Raw genomic sequence first — 20,904 nt, forward strand, 5'->3', positions numbered from 1 at the left:
AAGGTATGTGTTTTATGCATTCCATTTCTATGTGTTTGCAAGCCTCACTTAGGGTTGTCTGGTGGGGTAGTGTGGTGTGCGTGTGATTGTGAAATTGTGGTGGGGTGTGATAGAGTGGGGTGTGTGTGTGTGTGTGTGTGTCCGTCCCCAGAGTCGGAGCTGCCTGAGTGACCATTGTGTATAGGATGCTAAGTGTGGTCTTCTGACTGTGATTATGTCTCATTGGGTGACTCTGCCATGGCTCTGGGTAGGGGAGACACACACAGTGCGGGGGCCTCAGGACTCCTCTCCCTCTGCAGCGCCCCTCTTCATTGTGGGGTCTTCCTTCCCTCCTGTGCCCTCTCCAGCTCCCCGCGCTGACCAGCATCCTACGCAGTCCCTAGGCTCCCCCGCCCCACCTCACTGCAGACGGACGTGCTCTGGGCCCCCCACCTCGTTGCGGTGGTTTACCGGGCTTTCCCCCACCCGGTGTCCGCCTCCCGCAGCGCACCCCTCTCCCTCGTGGCACACCCCCACAATGAGGGGACTTCCTGGGCTTTCCCTCCCACAGCACCCCCTCCTCGGAGGCGCCGCCCCCCACATTGTGAGGGTCTCCAGGATCCCCATCGCGGGGATCTCGGGGATCCCCCCTCCCACAGCGCTCCCCCTCGGCAGAGGCGGGGGGCGGGGAGGACAGCTGCAGTACCGGGGGCGGGGCCGCGGGCCGTCAGTCAGGGCGGCGGCGCCTGTGATTGGCCGGCGCAGCTCCCCCCCGCGGGCGCGGGCATATGAGGCGGCGGAGGCGGCGGCCGCTGCAGACCCTGTGCGGTAGGGTTGACGGCCAGACCGACGCGCGGACCGAGGCGCGGGCGCTGCAGAAGCCCCCAGCCCGACCCCGCGCCTGAGCCCACCCCGAGGCCCTTGCCCCGGCCCCCTCCCCACCCGCCGGCCCCTGACCCCCCGAAGCCGCCAAGATGGGGGTAGGTGCTCGGGTCCAGCCGGGCGGTGCGTGTGTACGACATAGTGGGTCCAGTGACACTGGGTGTCGGCGGGGAGTGGGGACTCCGGGACCCCGGCGCTCCGGGGCCAGGTCTGCGGGGACCCCTTGAGCCCGCTGACCTGGCCGGCGCTTGTGGTTGTGTCTCTGACTGAGTGTGTGCGCGGACCGCCTGGGTCGTGGGGGTCCGTGGCGCATGTTGTTGTGTCTTTGTCTGCCGTCCTCGGGGCACGGACCGGTCCGCGGCATCTCTGGCTGCCCCGATGCCGGACATACTCAGTCATGCGTGTGTGTGTGCGTGTGCATGTGCGCGCGTGTGAGCTCCTGGCCCTGTTCGGCCTGGGAGCCCCATCTGCCTGCGATTGTGTACCCCGGGGTTGTGTGTGACTGCCCATAACCATCTCTGGGTGTGTCTGCTAGCTGGTGCTTGTGTCTGGGGGTGTTGAAGCCCCTCTGCTTCCCTGGCCTGGTGGGGGCCAGATGACCTCTCTTTCTCCTTCCAGGCCTGGGTGGGGGGGCTCTGCAGTTCGGTGCAGTGCGGCCTGGGGCTGCGGTTTGTGTCCAGCCTCTGATCTGGGGTAGCAGACACTGAGGGCTGGGAGGAGCAGGAGAACCGTGGCGGGGAGACTGAGTGCCTTGCTGAGGGTGCATGTTTGCTAGTGTGTGGTGGCGGTGGGGGGGTCTGTGCATGCCTCTCGCTGCCCTTGTCTCGGTGTCCGTGTGTCCTTGTCTGTCTGCCAGTCTCTCCACCAGATGCCGTCTCCTTTCCTGGCTGACCACCTGACCCCGCCGCAGCCCTGGATTCCTCCCTGCGTGTCTGGGGCGGGGCCACGGGGGAAGGAGTGGGGGAAGGAGGCGGGTGGGATGAAGAGAGAGGGTGTGGATGGGAGAGGCTAATGGGAAGGGACTGTGAGGACTATAAGAAAGATGGCGGATGAAGGCTGATGGGCCCAGGGATGGAGGTGGGGGATGGGGCTACAGATCTGCGGACTGGGGTGGGTGAGGGGGAATGGGGAGAAGAAATGGCTGGGGAGAGGACTGGGAGAGAGGGCGGGGGAGATGGCAGTCAGTGATGCTTCCAGGTAAGTGGGATGAAGGGAGGGGAGACCACGGGCAGATGGAGAAGAAGACTGAGGCTAAAGGCCTTAGAGAAGGAACTGGGAGGGGGGAGGTGAAGAGACTTAGGGAAAGAAATGGAGACAAGTAGAGAAGTGAGGTGGTTTAGACACAGGAAGCCGTGACACAGAGACAGAGACATGGGAAGACAGAGAGAAATGCAGAGACAGAGAGATGGTGTAAAAGAGGCAGGGAGAAAGAGACAGATATAGAGACAAAGAAAGAGACACATGGGCAGAGAGACATGGGTGAGACATAGAGCGACAAAGAGAGACACTGAGGCTGAGATGAGGCAACCCAAGGACAGACATGTGTTATCCAGACACAACCTGCCTCAGCCTGGATGATGGGAAGAGGAGGCAGAGGGCAATAGGGGAAGTTGAGGGACAGATGTTTAGAGATGATGCCCCAGACACCCTAAGAGGGGGTGGAACAGCCTGGACAAGGTACAGAGGCTGTGTGAGCTGAGGGCCTCAGGAGGAGGCAGGCAGCACAGAAAATGGCAAGGAGCCACAGGGGCAGCCTGCAGTGAGACAGGCATGCTCCCTCCCCCACCCTCAGAGGTGCTCTGTCCCCCAGGGCACCCACGTGGGCCTTGTGCCTTCACTGGGAAAGCCTCAGCTCCCCCTCTAACAGACGGATGCCCACCCCCATGGGAGCCTGGTCATGGCAAGAACAAGCAAGAGCGTAGGTGTCCCAGCCCCCTCCTCCCTCAGACCCAGGAGTCTGGGCCCCCAGTCCCTCCCCCTCAGACCCAGGAGTCCAGGACCCACTCCTAGGCCTCTGAGGGACCCAAGCATCAGCTCCTCAGCCTCCCTAAGGCTTCAGAGCTGAGCAGCTGGTTTTCTTCCCCACTCCTGCCAGGCTCCCATCTCTCCTTCCTGCCTCCCCTTCATGTCTCTGCCTTGACCCCATGAGCTGTTATCTCCACAACTCTCCACATCCATGGGTCCACTTCTCCACAGAGGCCGAAACCTGTCCTGGGACAAGGGATGGAGGAGTGTCCTCACTGTCCCCCAAGCCTTTGTGCTTCCCTGTCAGACGCAGTGCTGCTGCAGGGCTGGCCCAGGGCCAAGCCTCTCTCCCACCCCCTGCAAACCTCTTAGAGACTCTGGGCTGCAGCCCCTCCAGGAGTCCCCCAGCTCAACCTCTGGTCTGGGGTCAGACAGCAGGCAGCTCAGCCCTCTACAAGGTCACAAGGAGATTATCTCTGAGCCTCGCTGAGCCTGGGATCCCGGCTTGGCCGTGGGCCCATTGGATCTGTCAGCGGCTCTCTACCAGCACCTGGCCTCACCCCTCCCCTCCTATCCCCGTCCCAGGACACTGCCTTCCCCATCTGCCCGGGCTGCCAGACTGGAACCTCAGTCACTCCCCCTCACACAGAATCTAGCCAAGCCAGGCCCAGGGCTTCTGCCTCTTGCTCTTCTGTACCCCAAACCCCAGCCAGCTCCCACTATGTCCCCCTGCAGAGGCCTGACTGTACCCACCTCCTGTTCCAATCTGTCTGTGGCTCCCACCAGCCCTCAGAAGAGAGGCCAGGGCCCACAGCCTGTCAATCAAGGCCCTCAGGACTGGCTGTCTCCCAAGATTTGCTTGGTCTCATGAGATACAGAGACTGAGATATCCATGGGGCTGGGGAGTGAGGCCCAGGGAAAGAGATGAGGGAGAAGATGGGAGAGCAAACATACAGGAGAGCTGGGGCTGGAGGGACAGAGATGCAGAGATGGACGCAGAGACAGACAGACACAGGGATAGAGAGGAAGACTGCAGAGTGAGACAGTGAGGGATGGACAGATATAGGGACACACTGAGCATCACAGAGGAGAGATAGCTTGAGCGATGAAGACAGAGACACAAGACAGAGAGAGGTAGATATAAGGATGGAGAAAGATGTGGAGACATAAAATACTGACACTTAGAGAAAGTGTGAGATCCCAATACATCAACTTGGAGAGAGATAGGAACCCAGAGGGACAAACTCAGCTGCACTCAGCAGATATAGTTCAAGAAATGGAGACAGACATTGTGTGAGAGACAGAAAGAGGCAGAGAGCTGAGGGAAACAAAAATCATAGAGAGACAAAAGTGCAGAGAGACCCAGAGACAGAGAGAGAGAGAAACAGACATTAACTGATAAGGGAGAGTGATCAGGAATAGAAATAGCCACAGAGATAGAAAGATGGAGAGAGAAAGAGATAGAAGAAGACAGAGAAGCACAAAAGAGAACAAGACAGAAAGGCACAAACACAGACCCAGACAGACAAGAGAGACAGGCAGACAGGCACAGCAAGAGACACTCAGAAGGTTAGACAGGCCCAGGGAGGGGAAGAAAGAGACAGAAGGAAACACACAGAGATAAGAAGACACACAGGACAGAAGGGAAGGAGCTCACAGATATGGACACAGAAACAGAGAGGGAGAAGCACAGATTAACCCAGATGGAGACCCTCAGGGAAAGAGACCCAAGGACACATAGGGCCAGAGATGGTGAGGCCCGTCGGCCAAGACAAGACTCACAGGTTTGAGAGACACTCATAGCCAGAGGGAAACCTACCCAGAGACACAGACGGAGACCCCCAAGCCAGCCCCCTGCCCAGAGACACAGGACAGGGTGAGAGTGAGCTCGGAGGGCCGGTGTCCCCCTGTAATCCCCTCTCGCCCACAGTCTGGTGGCTCTGACAGCTATCGTATCGCCACCTCGCAGGACAAGAAAGATGACAAGGGCTCGCCCAAGAAGAGCAAGGCTAAGGAGCGCCGGGACATGGACGACCTCAAGAAGGAGGTGGCCATGGTAAGCCCCACCCCCTGCACAGCACAGTGTCCCAGAGCAGGCCCCACCCCACCCCACCCCTGAGGGTCTCGACACTCACATGCCTCCCCCCAAACTCTTGTTCCTCAGACAGAGCACAAGATGTCAGTGGAAGAGGTCTGCCGGAAATACAACACAGACTGCGTGCAGGTGCGGCGGGCTGGGGGCAGGGGCTGGGGGCAGGGGCTGGGGCTGACCCTGGGCCCTGGGGGGTCATGAAGTGTTGGGGTGCCAGGGATGCTCAGGGATGGTTCTGTGTGCATCCTGTGTCCCTAAGGGTCTGACCCACAGCAAAGCCCAGGAGATCCTGGCCCGGGACGGGCCTAATGCACTCACGCCGCCGCCCACCACCCCCGAGTGGGTCAAGTTCTGCCGCCAGCTCTTCGGGGGCTTCTCCATCCTGCTGTGGATTGGGGCCATCCTCTGCTTCCTGGCCTACGGCATCCAGGCGGGCACGGAGGACGATCCCTCTGGGGACAACGTGAGTGCCCTCTGCTCGGCTCTGCACAAGGGCACTTCTCCTTGTCCCTTTAGACTTTTTGAAGCCCACTCCTCTCCTTTTTCTCATTTACCTTTCACAATCATCTCATGAAAACACCAGAGAAGGCACAAGGAACACGGAGGCTCAGAGAGGCCAAGTTCCTTGCCCAAGAGCACACAGCAGGACACATAAGCTGGGGCTCCCTCCCAAGGCTGTGTGATCGCAGTGGCCTTGGGGACAGACACCACCAGGTGGGCATGGCCTGAAAGATACACAAAGGGAGAGTGTGCTCATGTAGAAACACACAGGGACACGGTCTCAATAGATGGCGTACCTATAAACACAGACCCAAACACTGATTACATACAGATTCTTTCATGCACACTCACACACGCACATGTGCAGAGGGTCAGTGCAATCACGCCTGGACACAATCATGCTGCCACCTAGTTCAGACACACAGGCACAAACAGGCAGACAAACTGATGGCAAGACAGACACTGGAACTCGAACACTCACAGAGCTGCGAGCAAACATGAGGCTGGGGCACAGACGGCATTCTCCAAAATTAAAACCTAAGCAGGAAGACAGCCAGGCAGACAGAGATGCACGTACAGAGACTCAAACACAAATAGTCCTGTAAATTTAAAGCCAGGCATGCAGGCAGTCAGACAGACACACTGACCTAAACACACAGACAGGTAATAGCACACCCCCAGGTCCTCTGCCATAGGCAGAAAGACAGACAGATGGATGCACAATACAGAGTTAGACAGACCCAGACACCCAAACATACTCATGCTCAGAAAGAGGGACTCAAACGTGGACAGGCAGACAGACTCACAGACAAGAGAGACTCAGACACACAGAATTTCGAATGGACACAACCCTGGGATCAGACAGATGATTACAGACCCTCATTGATGCAAAGCTCCCTCCCAAGATTCCACAAACCCAGGCTGGGGCTGGGGGTGGCTTGCAGCACCTGTGACCGGGCATCTCCCCGCAGCTGTACCTGGGCATTGTGCTGGCGGCTGTGGTCATCATCACCGGCTGCTTCTCCTACTACCAGGAGGCCAAGAGCTCCAAGATCATGGAGTCTTTCAAGAACATGGTTCCTCAGGTGAGGGGTGCCCAGGAAGTGGCCGGGTAGGGGTGGACAGGTGGGTGGGGGCCGTGCCAAGTGACACCAGGCAGAGGGAGTCCGGCAGGTGACTCTTCTCCATCCTTCCCCAGCAAGCACTGGTGATCCGGGAAGGTGAGAAGATGCAGGTGAACGCTGAGGATGTGGTGGTCGGGGACCTGGTAGAGATCAAGGGCGGAGACCGAGTCCCAGCAGACCTGCGTATCATCTCAGCCCACGGCTGCAAGGTGGGCCTGGGGCCTAGCTCTGCCCTTCATGAAGTGGTCAGGAGTGGGGCCCCCAGCCCTCCTCCCTCCGACCCAGGAGGCCAGACCCCCAGCCTTCCTCCCTCAGACCAGGAGTCCAGGCCCCTGTCCCTGCCTCTCAGACCCATAGTTACCTTACACCTTAGCAGGAAGCCCTGTCCACTCCTCATCTACAGAAACCCAACCGCTGGCCTTTCAAACATCACTCACCTAGCCCGGCACCCAGGCTTCTAGCTGTGACCTCAAGGGATAGAGGCTTCAGCCCCAGTCTCCTTTGGACAAAGGGCCCCTGATCCCACGCCCCAGGGTAAGCCCTCTCTCCGCTGCTCCCCCCAGGTGGACAACTCCTCCCTGACCGGTGAATCAGAACCCCAGACGCGCTCTCCCGACTGCACACATGACAACCCCTTGGAGACTCGGAACATCACCTTCTTTTCCACCAACTGCGTGGAAGGTGAGGTGGGGTGCGGCAGGGGCACCAGGTTGGAGCTGAGCTCGTCCAGACAGAGGGATGTATGTGTCTTGGGGGCTTGGGTCCCTCTTAGTTTCACTGAGCCGTCCGCCCACTCCGTCTACTCCCCTTTGGCCCCATAGGCACGGCTCGGGGCGTGGTGGTGGCCACCGGGGACCGCACTGTCATGGGCCGTATCGCCACCCTGGCTTCAGGGCTGGAGGTGGGCAAGACGCCCATCGCCATCGAGATTGAGCACTTCATCCAGCTCATCACTGGCGTGGCCGTCTTCCTGGGTGTCTCCTTCTTCATCCTCTCCCTCATTCTCGGATATACCTGGCTTGAGGCTGTCATCTTCCTCATCGGCATCATCGTGGCCAATGTCCCAGAGGGCCTGCTGGCCACTGTCACTGTAAGGCCTGGACCCCTACAATGGGTTGGGGAAGGGAGGGCTGGGGGCCCAGAGCTCTGGGTCCAGGGAGAGAGGGGGGCTGGGGTTCATCCCCCCAGGCCAGAGTGAGGAGGGGCTGGAGTATGGATGGACTCCTGGGTCTGCGGGAGGAGAGAGTCGCCCTTATCAGTGTTCTTGATAAGGGCAACTTGGGTCCTGGGGGCAGAGCCTCCTAAATCTCAAATGAGGAGGGTCCTGTGACTCGGAGATCCTCACTAACAAAACAAACAAACAAATGAACAAACAAAAATCTTGAGAAACACTACAAGGCATAAAGGGCTGACAACATCTCATCACTTTTCAAAGATAACTTACAAATTTAAGAAGTACACTGTAGTGGTAGCAAATCTAAAGGATACATTAAAATAGTTTAAAAATAAAATAACATCCCCCTTTTCAGTGTCCAGCCGTCAGCCCCATTGCAGATGTGTGCTCTCTGCTCTCCTCTCGGCAGGTGTGGGCATATTGCAGCGTGTTAGTAAGAGTTTTCAGGTACATGGAAGGGACCATCTTAGGAATGCTAGTTTCCCTTTGATTTCTAATGTATCAGCAGGCAGGTTTTCCGTTTTAGCATATTCAGAGCTACTCTAGGTCAAAGGCTTTTCATTGGCATATAATATACACACAAAGTGTTGCACATATGAATGTATCGCCTGAGAGTCTGGGCAAAAGAAACACACCCATGTCAGCTGCACCAGGCTCCAGTTCCCCCGTAGCCCCCTCAGGACCTCGCCAGCCCCCGGCCCAACCCCAGGGAAAGGACCTGCGGAAGCACAATCTTCCTGCTTCATATCAACTGGAATAATTCACTGTGAACTCGTTTCTGGCTCTTTTTTGCTGAACATCATGTTTTTGAACTCGACCCATGCAGTTACCAGGCAGCAGTAACTTGCTCGTTTTCATTGACATATAGTATTCCATCTTTATTCCACAATTTATTTATCCCTTCTGCCATTAGCGGACATTTGGTTTGTTTCATTTTGAAGCTATTCTAACTGCTGCTGCGATGAACATCCCAGTACATATCTTTCGAAATGCATTCTGCTCTTGGTTTGTGCCTTGGGGTGGAATTGCTGAGTGACACCATTCTCTCTTGCAAGCCATCCAGAATTCTCCCTGGGCTGGGAAGTTGGGTCGTTGGCACTCATACTGCTGGTCCAGCCCTGCCTTCTGGCTCTACCTGTAATTTGCCTGCCCTCGTGCACCTGCAGGTTTGTCTGACACTGACCGCCAAGCGCATGGCACGGAAGAACTGCCTTGTGAAAAACCTGGAGGCTGTGGAGACCCTGGGCTCCACATCCACCATCTGCTCCGACAAGACAGGGACCCTCACTCAGAACCGCATGACCGTTGCCCACATGTGGTTTGACAATCAGATCCACGAGGCCGACACCACTGAGGACCAGTCAGGTGAGGGTGGGGCCCAGGCCGAGGAGGGGGGGACTGAAGGGGCCTGGCCTCAAGATGTCCCCAGCTGTGACACGTGACTCCTTCAGGGACCTCGTTCGACAAGAGCTCACACACCTGGGTGGCCCTGTCCCATATCGCCGGACTCTGCAATCGAGCCGTCTTCAAGGGTGGTCAGGACAACATCCCTGTGCTCAAGGTGGGTCCGGCCACCGCCTGGCCTTGGCCTGCCCGTGCCCACCCTTGCTGCTGTGCCCTGACAGCCCTCTCTCCCCAGAGGGATGTGGCTGGTGATGCCTCTGAGTCCGCCCTGCTGAAGTGCATTGAGTTGTCCTCCGGCTCCGTGAAGCTGATGCGGGAACGTAATAAGAAAGTGGCCGAGATCCCCTTTAACTCCACCAACAAATACCAGGTACCCAGGGCTCTCCGTGGGAGCCGACCTGGACCTCACTTTCTCTATGATGCCTTAGCAGTCAGCTCCACCCCACTGTCCTCCTGCTTTAGGCAGGTTACTAATCTTTGCAGAGCCTCGGTTTCCCCATCTGTGAAATCAGAATGAGAGTATCCATTTTGCGGGGAGAGGAACAGACCTGAAGTCTCTGCTGGAGCAGGAAGCAAAGGAGTAAAATTCTTTTTGTAGCAGAGAGTGGGACCCAGCCAGGGATCTCGTTCATTCATTCAATAAATAAGTTTTTGAGCAGCCACCTTGTGTCAGGCATGCGGTATTAGGTGTTGGGGACACCTACAGCAGCGGGTGAAGTCCCTCTCGTGGAACTCACTCCCTAGTGCTAGAAAACAGACAAGGACAAAGGCACAAGGAAACACGGAATATGTCTGCCAGTCATCGTGCTGAAGGAGGGAGCCGAGGGAAGGGTTCTCGGCAGCAGGCATAGTGTGTGCCAAGGCCCTAGGGCAGGCCAGGCGTGTGTTGCCATGTTTCAACAAGAGCCAGCAGCCAGTGTGGCAGAGCAGTGAGCCAGGGAGGGTGGTGGGAGCTGAGGGCGGGTCCCATCAGGCCTTGCGGGCTGTGGGGAGGACTTGGGTGCGACTCTTAGGGGGACAGGAGCCACAGGTGGGCTGTGAGCAGAAGAGAGATGGGACCTGACTCACGTTTTCAAGCCCCTTTATTGAGATACAATTCACACACCATAGATCACCCATTTTAAAGTGTGCAATTCAATAGTTTTAGTATACTCACGGATATGTGCAGTCATCTACAAAATTTGGCAAATTTTTATCATCTCAGAAACAAACCCCACATTCCTCAGCTATTGCCCCCAACCTCCCGTATCTCCCCAAGCCCTAGGCAACCCCTAATCTACCTTCTGTTTCTATGGATTTGCCTATATTAGACATTTCATATAGATGGAATCCTACAGTATATGGACTTTTGTACCTGGCTTCTTTCACTCAACATAACATCTTCAAGGTTCATCCACGCTGTACCATGGATCAGCGTTTCATTCCTTTTTGTGGCTGAATAACCTTCCATTGTGTGGGTTGAACCTAATCTTTCTGCTCCTGCTGGCTACTATGAATAACGCTGCTGCAAACGTCCACATGACAAGTTTCTGTGTGGACATAGTTTGCATGTCTCTGGGGTGTAGACCTAGGGATGACCAGACCATATGGTAATTCTGTATTTAACCTTTTAGGGAGCGGCCAGACTCTTTTCCAAAGTGGCTGCACCATTTTCCACTAGCTCACATCGCTCAAAGGGTCCTCTTGGCTGCTCTGCGGAGGAAATGCTATGGGGTGGGGAGGGCCAAAACGGGGGTTCAGTGTGGAGGCCACTGCGATGTTCCACCTGAGAGATGATAGTGGCCGGATGAGGGCCCTGGAGGTGGGAGGTGAGAAGAAATCAGAATCTGGTGTATTTTGGAGGTGAGCCAACCAGATTTGGTGAGATGCAGGATAAGGTGTTGGGGGAGGCATAGGGCAGGCAGAGAGGCACATGTCCTACGGACGGACAGCCAATGTTTCTGTGAGAAACACAAGGGGCCAGAAATGTCTGTGAGACAGAGGCAGAAACGGGCAGGGGCGAACAGAGAGATCTCTGCGAGAGACCAACAGATGATCTCTCAGGTAGAGATTTAGACAGCGTCCTCTGTGGGAGCTGTCTGTCCTGGCGCCCGTGGATCTGGGTGGGCCCAGGGGGTCCTCTCCCAGCCAGGCAGGCAGCCTCCACGCCCGGGCGAGGCTTGGGCACACCCACCCTCCCCTCTCCCCGCAGCTCTCCATCCATGAGACCGAGGACCCCAATGACAACCGGTACCTGCTGGTGATGAAGGGCGCCCCTGAGCGCATCCTGGACCGCTGCTCCACCATCCTGCTGCAGGGCAAGGAGCAGCCGCTGGACGAGGAGATGAAGGAAGCCTTCCAGAACGCCTACCTTGAGCTTGGCGGCTTGGGCGAGCGTGTGCTGGGTGCGCACCACGTGGGGTCAAGGAGGGCATGATGCTGCCCAGCGTAGGGCCTCCCAGAATACACCGTGAATGAATGAATGAATGAACGAATGAACGAACGAACAGGAAAGGATGGCGTCTTTTTTTTTTTTTTTTGTAATTCTCAGGCTGGATTTTTTTTTCCAGCTCTCTTTTATTTTATTTTTTTTAAATACATTTGTCTCTGCTCCCCCGCCACCACTTTCCCTTGCCCCCTCCCTCCTTCCCTCCCTCAGCTCTTCCCCTTTGGTTTTGTCCATGAGTCCGTGCTATATGTTCCTTGACTTTCCCCTTCCCTTCCTTTTTCCCGGCCCCCGCTCCCTCCTTCCCTCTTGTCTCTGTTGGTTTCTTTTCCTTTCAGTGTTGCTGGTCTTATTTTCCTTGCATCTTTGTATTGTTGGTTAGGTTCCGCTTATAGGTGAGATCGTATGGTATTTGTCTTTCGCCCCCTGGCTTATTTCACTTAGCATAATGCTCTCCAGTTCCATCCATGCTGTCGCGAAGTTTAGTAGTTCTTTTTTCCTTTCTGCTGCGTAGTATTCCATTGTGTATATGTACCATAATTTTTTGATCCAATCATCTACTGATGGGCATTTAGGTTGCTTCTAACACTTGGCTATTGTAAATTGTGCTGCTATGAACATTGGGGTGCATAGGTTCTTTTGTATTGGCGTTTTGGTGTTCTTAGGGTATAATCCCAGCAGGGGATTCACTGGATCAAAAGGCAGTTCCATTTTCAGCTTTTTGAGGAAATTCCACACTGCTTTCCACAGTGGCTGCACCAGTCTGCATTCCCACCAACAGTGGACTAGGGTTCTCTTTTCTCCACAGCCTCGCCAGCACCTGTTGTTTGTTCATCTGTTTGTGATGGCCATTCTGACCGGTGTGAGGTGGTACCTCATGGTGGTTTTGATCTGCATTTCTCTGATGGCTAGTGATGCTGAGCATTGAAAGGATGGCATCTTTAGGAAAGGGACGTTGGCCGACTGGCCCCCTGGGAGAGGACTGCTGGGACGGGACGGCCAGGAGCTGTGGGGCAGGCAGCAGGGGGGCCTGGGACTGGAGCCCTCATGCCCCACACCATCTCTGCCACCAGGCTTCTGCCATTACTACCTGCCCGAGGAGCAGTTCCCCAAGGGCTTTGCCTTCGACTGCGACGATGTGAACTTCACCACAGACAACCTCTGCTTTGTGGGCCTCATGTCCATGATCGACCCGCCCCGAGCCGCCGTCCCCGATGCAGTGGGCAAGTGCCGAAGTGCAGGCATCAAGGTGCGGCCTGGGGCAACTGGGGAGGCAGGGCCAGTGGCCCAGAGGCCAGTGCGGAGGCTGGACCTTCCCCAAACAATGCCCGCAGGTCATCATGGTCACAGGCGATCACCCCATCACCGCAAAGGCCATTGCCAAGGGTGTGGGCATCATTTCTGAGGGCAACGAGACTGTGGAGGACATCGCTGCCCGGCTCAACATTCCAGTCAGCCAGGTCAACCCCCGGTGAGTGCCACCCACTGGCTCAGCCTTGCTGCCCACAGGATGGCAGGTCCCCTTCCTTCTGGGCCTCCTCTGTTGACTCAGCGCCTGGGTCCTGTTCCTCCTCCAGGGTGGGGCAGTTTCACACCCCGCCTTTGCCACTGCTGGGCTGCATGACCTTGAACAAATCATTCAGCCTCCCTGGGCCTCAGCTTCAGAGCCTGGTGACCAGCCTCTCCTGTCTGTGGGTCTGGCCTGCCTGACTCTCTGTCCATCAGCCACTGCACCACTCCCCATGCGTGCCGACCACTCTCTGCTCTTCTCAGGGACGCCAAGGCCTGTGTGATCCATGGCACCGACCTCAAGGACTTCACCTCCGAGCAAATTGACGAGATCCTGCAGAACCACACTGAGATCGTCTTTGCCCGAACATCTCCCCAGCAGAAGCTCATCATTGTGGAGGGCTGCCAGAGACAGGTGGGCTGGGGCTGGGGCCCCTCGTGGGAGGGGGCCGGGGCCTGGGCTCCTGGGCCTTGAGGAGAGGGGTCTGGGGCCAGGCCTTTGGGTGAACTCCTTACCCTCTCCCTCTGCAGGGAGCAATCGTGGCCGTGACTGGGGATGGTGTGAACGACTCCCCTGCCCTGAAGAAGGCTGACATTGGGGTGGCCATGGGCATTGCCGGCTCTGATGTCTCCAAGCAGGCAGCGGACATGATCCTGCTGGATGACAACTTTGCCTCCATCGTCACGGGTGTGGAGGAGGGTGAGTGGCCAGGTGGCCCTGGGGACCGGGATCCCTGCGTGAGGCTGGAGAAGGGGAAGGGGGATAGGCCAGTGCCGCCGTGGGGTGCACGACAGGGAGTCGATCCCGGAATCCCACTGGCCCCATGGAACCTGAGCATCTCCTTTTCAGTCTCTCTCCCCCAGGGGTTGGGGGCTTCCTGGGGGCAGAACTGAGCTGATGCACTTCTGGGTCCCAGCATTGCCCAGCACAGGGCCAGTCTGGTGGGCAGATTCGCAAGCATTTTTTAAATACTCGTAAGTGCAACCACGGGAACAGCGGGCCCCTCAGAATGCCCCTCACAGCCTGGGGTCAGGGTCAAGGAGGCCTCCCAGAGTGGACAGGGGTCACTGCCGAGTCCCAAGGACCACGTGGGCATTTTCACATAGGTAGTGCTGGGGAAGGGAGCTGCAGGCGGGAGAGCTGAGTGCGCAAAGGCGAGGCTGGGTGAAGGAGTCGGTAGGAAGCTGGGCGCTGGGAGCCTGGGCCACACGGCCCGGGCTCCACCGGCTAACGGGCCTCGATATGGCCACAGATGGGGCTTGTTCACACTTAATTTTATTCTGATCATCAAAGTAATACAATATAATTATATAAAATGTAGAAAAGCATGAAGAAGAAAATTGGAATCACCCGTAACCTCATCATCCAGAAATAATCACTGTTCGTGCTTGGTGCATTTTCCAGTTTCTCTCTCCCTCATTTGAAATGTCCCCAGTGTAAAAAGTAATGCATAAGAGAGAATTCAAACAGGGAAGCTGAGCCTAAAGTGACAAATTAAATGCCCTATCCCTTGTCTCCTACCTCCCAGAGGACACCATGGCTAACCCTTTGTTACCCCCCCAAGACATCTATGCATGTGCAGTGCACACACTGATGATACACGTGTTCACACCTTCCAGGCATTTACTGGGCTCCTACTTTGCGCATCACACGAGGGCTAGAGACACAGCAGTGGGCCGAGCAGGCATGGTCCCTGTCCTCAAGGAGCTGGAGAGATAGCCTTAAGTTCACAAACAAATAAAGACCTAATTACCAATTGTGACAAGTGCCAAGAAAGCAAGCAGGGTGCTATGGCAGATAGTAATGGGGGTCCTACCTAGAGAGGGTGGACAAGGAAGGCCTCTCTGGAGTGACAAAAACAAAGTCGAACTTCCAGGAGGGGAAACCCCAGGTATACCCCAAAGCTGAGCAAATGGCACAGCGGCCCCACTGCCACCATATCACCCAGCACTGACAGTTACGAGCTCATGCCAATCTTGTTAAACTCCCCCCCCCAACCACTACACACTCTGGATCACATTCAAGAGCATTTAAGTCGTTATTTCACCCGTAAATATTTTAGGATGAGATACCACTAGTCTGTGGGGAGCAACACGTGCATTAGAGGGAAAGCAGTAGCAGGTGGGAACACCTAAGCCTCTCATTTTACACAACGCTGATCAGACCATCCACACCTGCATGCCGCGGGCCTCCTCGCCCCTTCTTTATGACATATCTTGTAGCTCACGTCTCTCAGCACATGAGAGAAGGTGGAGGGAGAGGCTGGCTGGAGTCATCTTGAGTTTCTTTGTACTCGATACACACTGTACTGATTGGATTTTTATTGGGCTATGACGTACGTACAGTAAGGTGGGCAGCTTGGTGACTTTTACACATGTGCACATCAGTGCAACTGCCAGACCCCGATTAAGAGAGCATTTCCAGCCCCTATTAAGGTTTCATCAGGTCTCCCGTCTGTACCTCTCCTCCCAGAAATAGCCGCTATCTTGACTTTTGGCATCACAGATCGCTTTTGAATCTCAACTAAATGGAATCCTGCAATATGAATGCTTTTCTGTCTGGCTTTTTTCCCTCAATGTCACACCTCTGAGATTCATCCATGGAGCTGGGTGTGCAGAGCTTGTTCCTTTTCCTTGCTGAGGGGTATTCCATTACATGGGTGGACCTGCTTATTTATCCACTCCCCAGTTGATGGACATTGGGGTTGGTTTTGGTGTTTGCTATTGTGACTAATGCTACAGTGAGCATTCACACTTGCTTTTTTTGTGGACATAAGCACTGATTTCTCTTGGGTATAAACCTAGGAGCAGGATGACTGGGTCAATAGAGAAGGGGGTGTTTCACTGTAATAGAAACTGCCAAACAGTCTTCCAAAGACGGTGTAGTTCAAAGAATGGTTGAACGGGGCAACACGCTTATACTTGTGTGCAGACGGGTGGGCAGGTGAGGGAATGGCTTAGCTAGGACACGTGGACTGGGGCAGAGGAGGGGATAGGGTGTCATGGTTTGATCCCGAGGTCTGAACCTGTCCCCACCACAGGCCGCCTGATCTTTGACAACCTGAAGAAATCTATCGCCTACACCCTGACCAGCAACATCCCCGAGATCACACCGTTCCTGCTGTTCATCATGGCCAACATCCCGCTGCCTCTGGGCACCATCACCATCCTCTGCATCGACCTGGGCACGGACATGGTGAGCCTCCGGCCACTCCCAGGGCCCTGGGAGGGCAGGGCCCCTCACTCCCCAGCTCACCCGGCCTTCCTTGCCCAGGTCCCTGCCATCTCACTGGCATACGAGGCTGCCGAGAGTGACATCATGAAGAGACAGCCCAGGAATCCGCGCACTGACAAGTTGGTTAACGAGAGGCTCATCAGCATGGCCTATGGGCAGATTGGTGAGGATCTGGGGAGCCTGTCTTGACTATGGCTAGATGGGCCTAGAGCAGTGCCTGGCCCACGGTGGGCACTCAGAAGCCTTGTGTTGAATGAGTGGAGTACAAGCAGGGCTCGGTGCGGGAGATTTGGAAGGAGTGGCTTACAGATGGGTGGTGGTCGCCACGGTGGAGGCCCGGCCTAGAGGGGGTGCACCCGGGGAGCACGCAGGACACTGAGTGGCGGCAGATCAGGGCTGGCCCTGGCTGGCCACGCCAGAGCCCACTGCTCCCCCACCTCCATGATGGGAAAGAAGAGACCAGCCTGTGAGCTCTAGTGTAGGAGTGAACCCCTTTCTCATTTCTCTCTGCCTCTTCCTCAACCTGCTGCTGGAGATGATGTGTGCAGGGCCTCAAAGGTGCTGAGCTCCCCGTCACTGGGAGTGTTCCAGTGAGCAGGGGCTTCATGGTGGTGATTAGAAGCCTGGGGAAGTCATTTCTGCATACGGGTCCCATAAGACTCAAGCCCGAGGGTCCTTGGGGATTTCCTGAGGTTCAGGTGGCCGGGCTCAGGTGGGAGGGAGCCCCAGGTTGTCCCTCTGGGGAGAGCCCTCTCCCTGAGGCTTCTGTCCCAGAGGCCCATCCCCGGTGCTCTCCACCAGACCGCCCTCTGGAAGCTTGCCCCAGGTGGTGTCTCGGCAAGAGGATGGAGGTGGCCCACCTGCCTCCTGGTGGGGGTCTCAAGGGGCCCCAGGAGTGCAGTGGGCTAGCTGTCTGCCCCGGCTTGAACCTCTCCTCATTTCCCTTTTCTCCTCCCCCCAGGAATGATCCAGGCTCTCGGTGGTTTCTTCTCCTACTTTGTAATCCTGGCAGAAAATGGCTTCCTGCCTGGCAACTTGGTGGGCATCCGGTTGAACTGGGATGACCGCACCGTCAATGACCTTGAGGACAGCTACGGGCAGCAGTGGGTGAGTGGGGTCGGGCCCCACGGTCTAGCAGGAGCTCCTGGTCAGTGTGCCCCGGGCAAGCTGTCCTGCTTCCTGTCTCCCCTTCTGCCCCCGGGCCCATGCCAAGACCCTCACTGGGCAAGAGGCCTCCTGCTGCTCGAGGTCCAGCCATTGCCCCTGCCCCACCGGGCGAGACACCTTCACTGCCCTCCTCCCGATCTCTGTCTGTCCCTTCAAATTTCACCAGTGCCCGTCCCCTGAGGAGGCCCACGGGGTCCTCAGCCCCTCCCACTCCCCTCCATGCCAGGGATGGTCTCTGGCCCCTGACTGACAACCGAGGTCACCATTAACCTCTCCTTCCTAGTACATCCCTGACTCTTCCCATGGGGTTGTCAGCCTAAGAGGGGAGACATTTCTGAGGTCCTGTGGGACCCCATCGGGACAGAGTCCCTGCTTTGCCCTGGGTGCAGACAAGGAGGCTGGGGGCCAGGGCCACGGCCAGCACTTCAAAGTTCACTGACTGCCGTCCTGCATGCTGGTCATGGCTCTTGCAGACGTACGAGCAAAGGAAAGTAGTGGAGTTCACGTGCCACACAGCCTTCTTTGTGAGCATCGTGGTCGTCCAGTGGGCTGACCTGATCATCTGCAAGACCCGCAGGAACTCGGTCTTCCAGCAGGGCATGAAGTGAGGGCTGCGTGGGGCTGGCGCGTCTGCCCTCCCCTCGGGGTGTTTCCATTTTTGTTTCTGAGTTGATTCTATCTCCAGTGACCTGCCTGTCTTGGAGTCTCCAGCCCCCTGCCCCCGTGTCTGTCTCTGTCTCTTGTGTGTGCATGCGCACGCGAAAGAGAGAGAGAGAGAGAGAGAGAGAGAGAGAGATTGATTGGGTCCACATCCCTGCCTGCCTATGTTTCTGTCCTTGGCTCTTTCTGTCCTCATCTTCCATTGGATCTGTCTCTGCCTCCCTGTCTCTTTTTGTCTCTCTCTCCCTGTAGCTCCATGCCTGTCTCTCTGTCTGCCTTTGGGTGTGCTTCTGGTCTGTGGGTGGGCTAGGGCTGCCTGGGTCCAGCCCTGCCTGTGCTTCCAGGAACAAGATCTTGATCTTCGGGTTGTTTGAGGAGACGGCCCTCGCTGCCTTCCTGTCCTACTGCCCTGGCATGGACGTGGCCCTTCGCATGTACCCTCTCAAGTGAGTGCCCCTCACCACCCCCAGGACGGCCCCCCAACCACCAGCTTCAGGATCCTACAGGGAGGAGCCTTCCTTGTGGGACATCCTCACAGGCTCCACCTCTCCCGGTGTCTCTTAGGACCCCCTTCTCTGTGTCCCCCACTGCAGCCCCTGTTCTGATGTCACCAAGCCTGCCCCCACCCCTGTGGGATGTTCCCATAGTGGGTGCTCCCCAGCCATGGCCAAGGCACCCCTCACTGGTGGGCAGGAGGGACCAAGGGAGAACCCCCCTCGGCGTGGCCCGTCCTGTCCCCTGGGACTCTGCCTCCTATCCCCACTTTGGGCCCCACATTGACGCCCTCCTCTTGTCCCATCTCTACAGGCCCAGCTGGTGGTTCTGTGCCTTCCCCTACAGCTTCCTCATCTTCGTCTATGATGAAATCCGCAAACTCATCCTGCGCAGGAACCCCGGGGGTGAGGGGCTGACGGGGCAGAGGGACAGGGCAGAGAGATGGCTGGGGGGACAGGCAGGCAGGGCTGGAGGCGGGGCGGGGAAACACCATGGTGGCTTGTCTGATGCTAACCTCGCTCTCTGTCTCCCCGCCTCCCTTCTGTGTCGTCTCTCCCTTCCCTTTCGACCTCCTCTCTCCCTGTCTGTCTGGGCCTCCTCCCTGCCTTTCTGCGTGTCTCTGTCCTTTTGGCTTCTTTCTGTCTTTCTCTTTCTCCTTGTGCTTTTCTCCACGCCTGTCTCTCTCTGTGTCTGTTTCTCTCCTCTCCAGGTTGGGTGGAGAAGGAAACCTACTACTGACCTCAACCCCAGCACCTCACCCATCTCCTCCCTGCCCCTCCTTGCAAGCCCAGGACAGCCCCCTCCAGTCCCCCCCATTTTGTATTCTGGGGGGAGGGGCCCTCTCTCCCCATGGCCCCCACCTTGGCCCCACCCCCTCAAAGTGTCTCCGGCCCCCTCCCTCTCTCCCCACCTCTGGCTGGCTTCTGTCCCCGCCCCGGCCCCTGCCTCTCCTCTTTTCTGTGTCTCTGTTCCTCTCCCTCTCCTCACCACTGTGTCCCAGCCCCCTCCCTGGGCTCTTTTTTACTCCCCCTCAATGTCCCCCCACCCTGGCTGATGCCATCTCTGGTTCTGGACAATTATCAAATATATCAGTGGGGAGAGAGGCGGTGTGTGTTGTGCTTGCTTTCTGGACGGGAGGCATGGGCGGGCGGTGTCCCCTGTGCTGGCGCACTGGCTGGGGGCTCACGCCGTGCCAGGAGGAGAGGCCGGCACCAGCTTGGGAGTCCCGGAGACACGGGGTCATCATCAAGTCATGGAGTTTTAGACCAAACTAAAGCTAGAGGGAGGGCATCTTGAATTCTTTAGGAGATGGGATTATGGGATCAGAACCAGCGAGAGGAAGTAGGACCCCAGGGAAGTGATGAAAGTGACAACTAGAGGATGATGGTGGAGATTCATTGAGCCTCCACTCTGTGCTCTGCCCTCTTCTAAGCATTCTGTGTATAAACTCACTTAATCCTCACAGGTATGAGGCACAGAAAGGACAGTGACTTGCTCAAGGTCACAGAGCTGAGAGGTAGCAGATCTGGGATTTGTACAGGCTATCCAAGCTCTAAGTCACTATGCTATTTTCCCTTTTTATTGAGATAAACTTTCATACAGTGAAGCGCACAAATGTTAAGGGCACAGCTGAACAATCTAAAAAATTACACCCACCCCGTTCAAGATATCGAACATCTCCATCCACCCAGAAAGCTCCCTCGTGCCCCTTTCCAGTCAGCCCCTCTCCAGAGCACTGATATGCTTTCTGTCGCCATCCTTTGGTTGTGCTTGTTCTTGCACTTTGTATAAATGAAACCTTACGGCATGTTGTCTCCTGTGTCTGACTTCTTGTTCTCAGCATCATGTCTCGGAGAGTCACCCATGTTGTGTGTATTGGAAGCCTATTCTTTTTCATTGCCATATAGTATTCCACTGTGTGACTATAACATAACCTGTCCATCGATTCTCCTGTTGATGGACATTAGGGTCGTTTCCACTTTGGAGGCTATTTCAGTTGGTGCTGCTAGGAATAGGAACATTCTAGTAATGACACATTCAGTACATGCCTAGGAGTGGGACTGCTGGCCATGGAAGGGACTGTGTTTAGCTTTACTTGAAACAACCTGACCTTTTCCAAAGCTCTTGTGTCACTCTGCATTCCCACTGGGCATGAAAGTTCCAGTTGCTCTAGATCCTTGCCAACACTTGATATTGTCAGTCTTTCAAATTTTAACCATTCTGGTCGGGCAGCTGTAGTACTTCCCTCAAGGTGGCCTTCCTAACACAGCCCAGGGATGTGACTCAGGAGGA

The 20,904-nt window shown here is 56.3% G+C and overlaps 1 protein-coding gene across 1 annotated transcript; it reads left to right on the forward strand.

Moving 5' to 3' along the window:
- Positions 1 to 862: 862 nt before the first annotated feature.
- ATP1A3 (ATPase Na+/K+ transporting subunit alpha 3) lies at positions 863 to 20,376 on the forward strand. The gene is made up of 23 exons (XM_054579497.1): positions 863 to 959; positions 4,796 to 4,882; positions 4,991 to 5,050; positions 5,178 to 5,381; positions 6,391 to 6,504; positions 6,618 to 6,752; positions 7,107 to 7,224; positions 7,365 to 7,633; positions 8,884 to 9,082; positions 9,169 to 9,278; positions 9,357 to 9,491; positions 11,313 to 11,505; positions 12,620 to 12,795; positions 12,881 to 13,017; positions 13,320 to 13,470; positions 13,587 to 13,755; positions 16,097 to 16,251; positions 16,330 to 16,453; positions 17,252 to 17,397; positions 17,931 to 18,061; positions 18,462 to 18,563; positions 18,925 to 19,016; positions 19,322 to 20,376. Exons 1-23 carry the CDS (start codon positions 954 to 956, stop codon positions 19,348 to 19,350), a joined length of 3,042 nt encoding a protein of 1,013 aa, XP_054435472.1. The 5' UTR covers positions 863 to 953; the 3' UTR covers positions 19,351 to 20,376.
- The last annotated feature ends 528 nt before the right edge of the window (positions 20,377 to 20,904 follow it).

The sequence above is a fragment of the Pteronotus mesoamericanus genome, unplaced genomic scaffold (assembly GCF_021234165.1).
Source record: "Pteronotus mesoamericanus isolate MK-2021 breed Mesoamerican mustached bat unplaced genomic scaffold, CSHL_Meso_final contig_538, whole genome shotgun sequence".
NCBI classification, from domain to species: domain Eukaryota; kingdom Metazoa; phylum Chordata; class Mammalia; order Chiroptera; family Mormoopidae; genus Pteronotus; species Pteronotus mesoamericanus.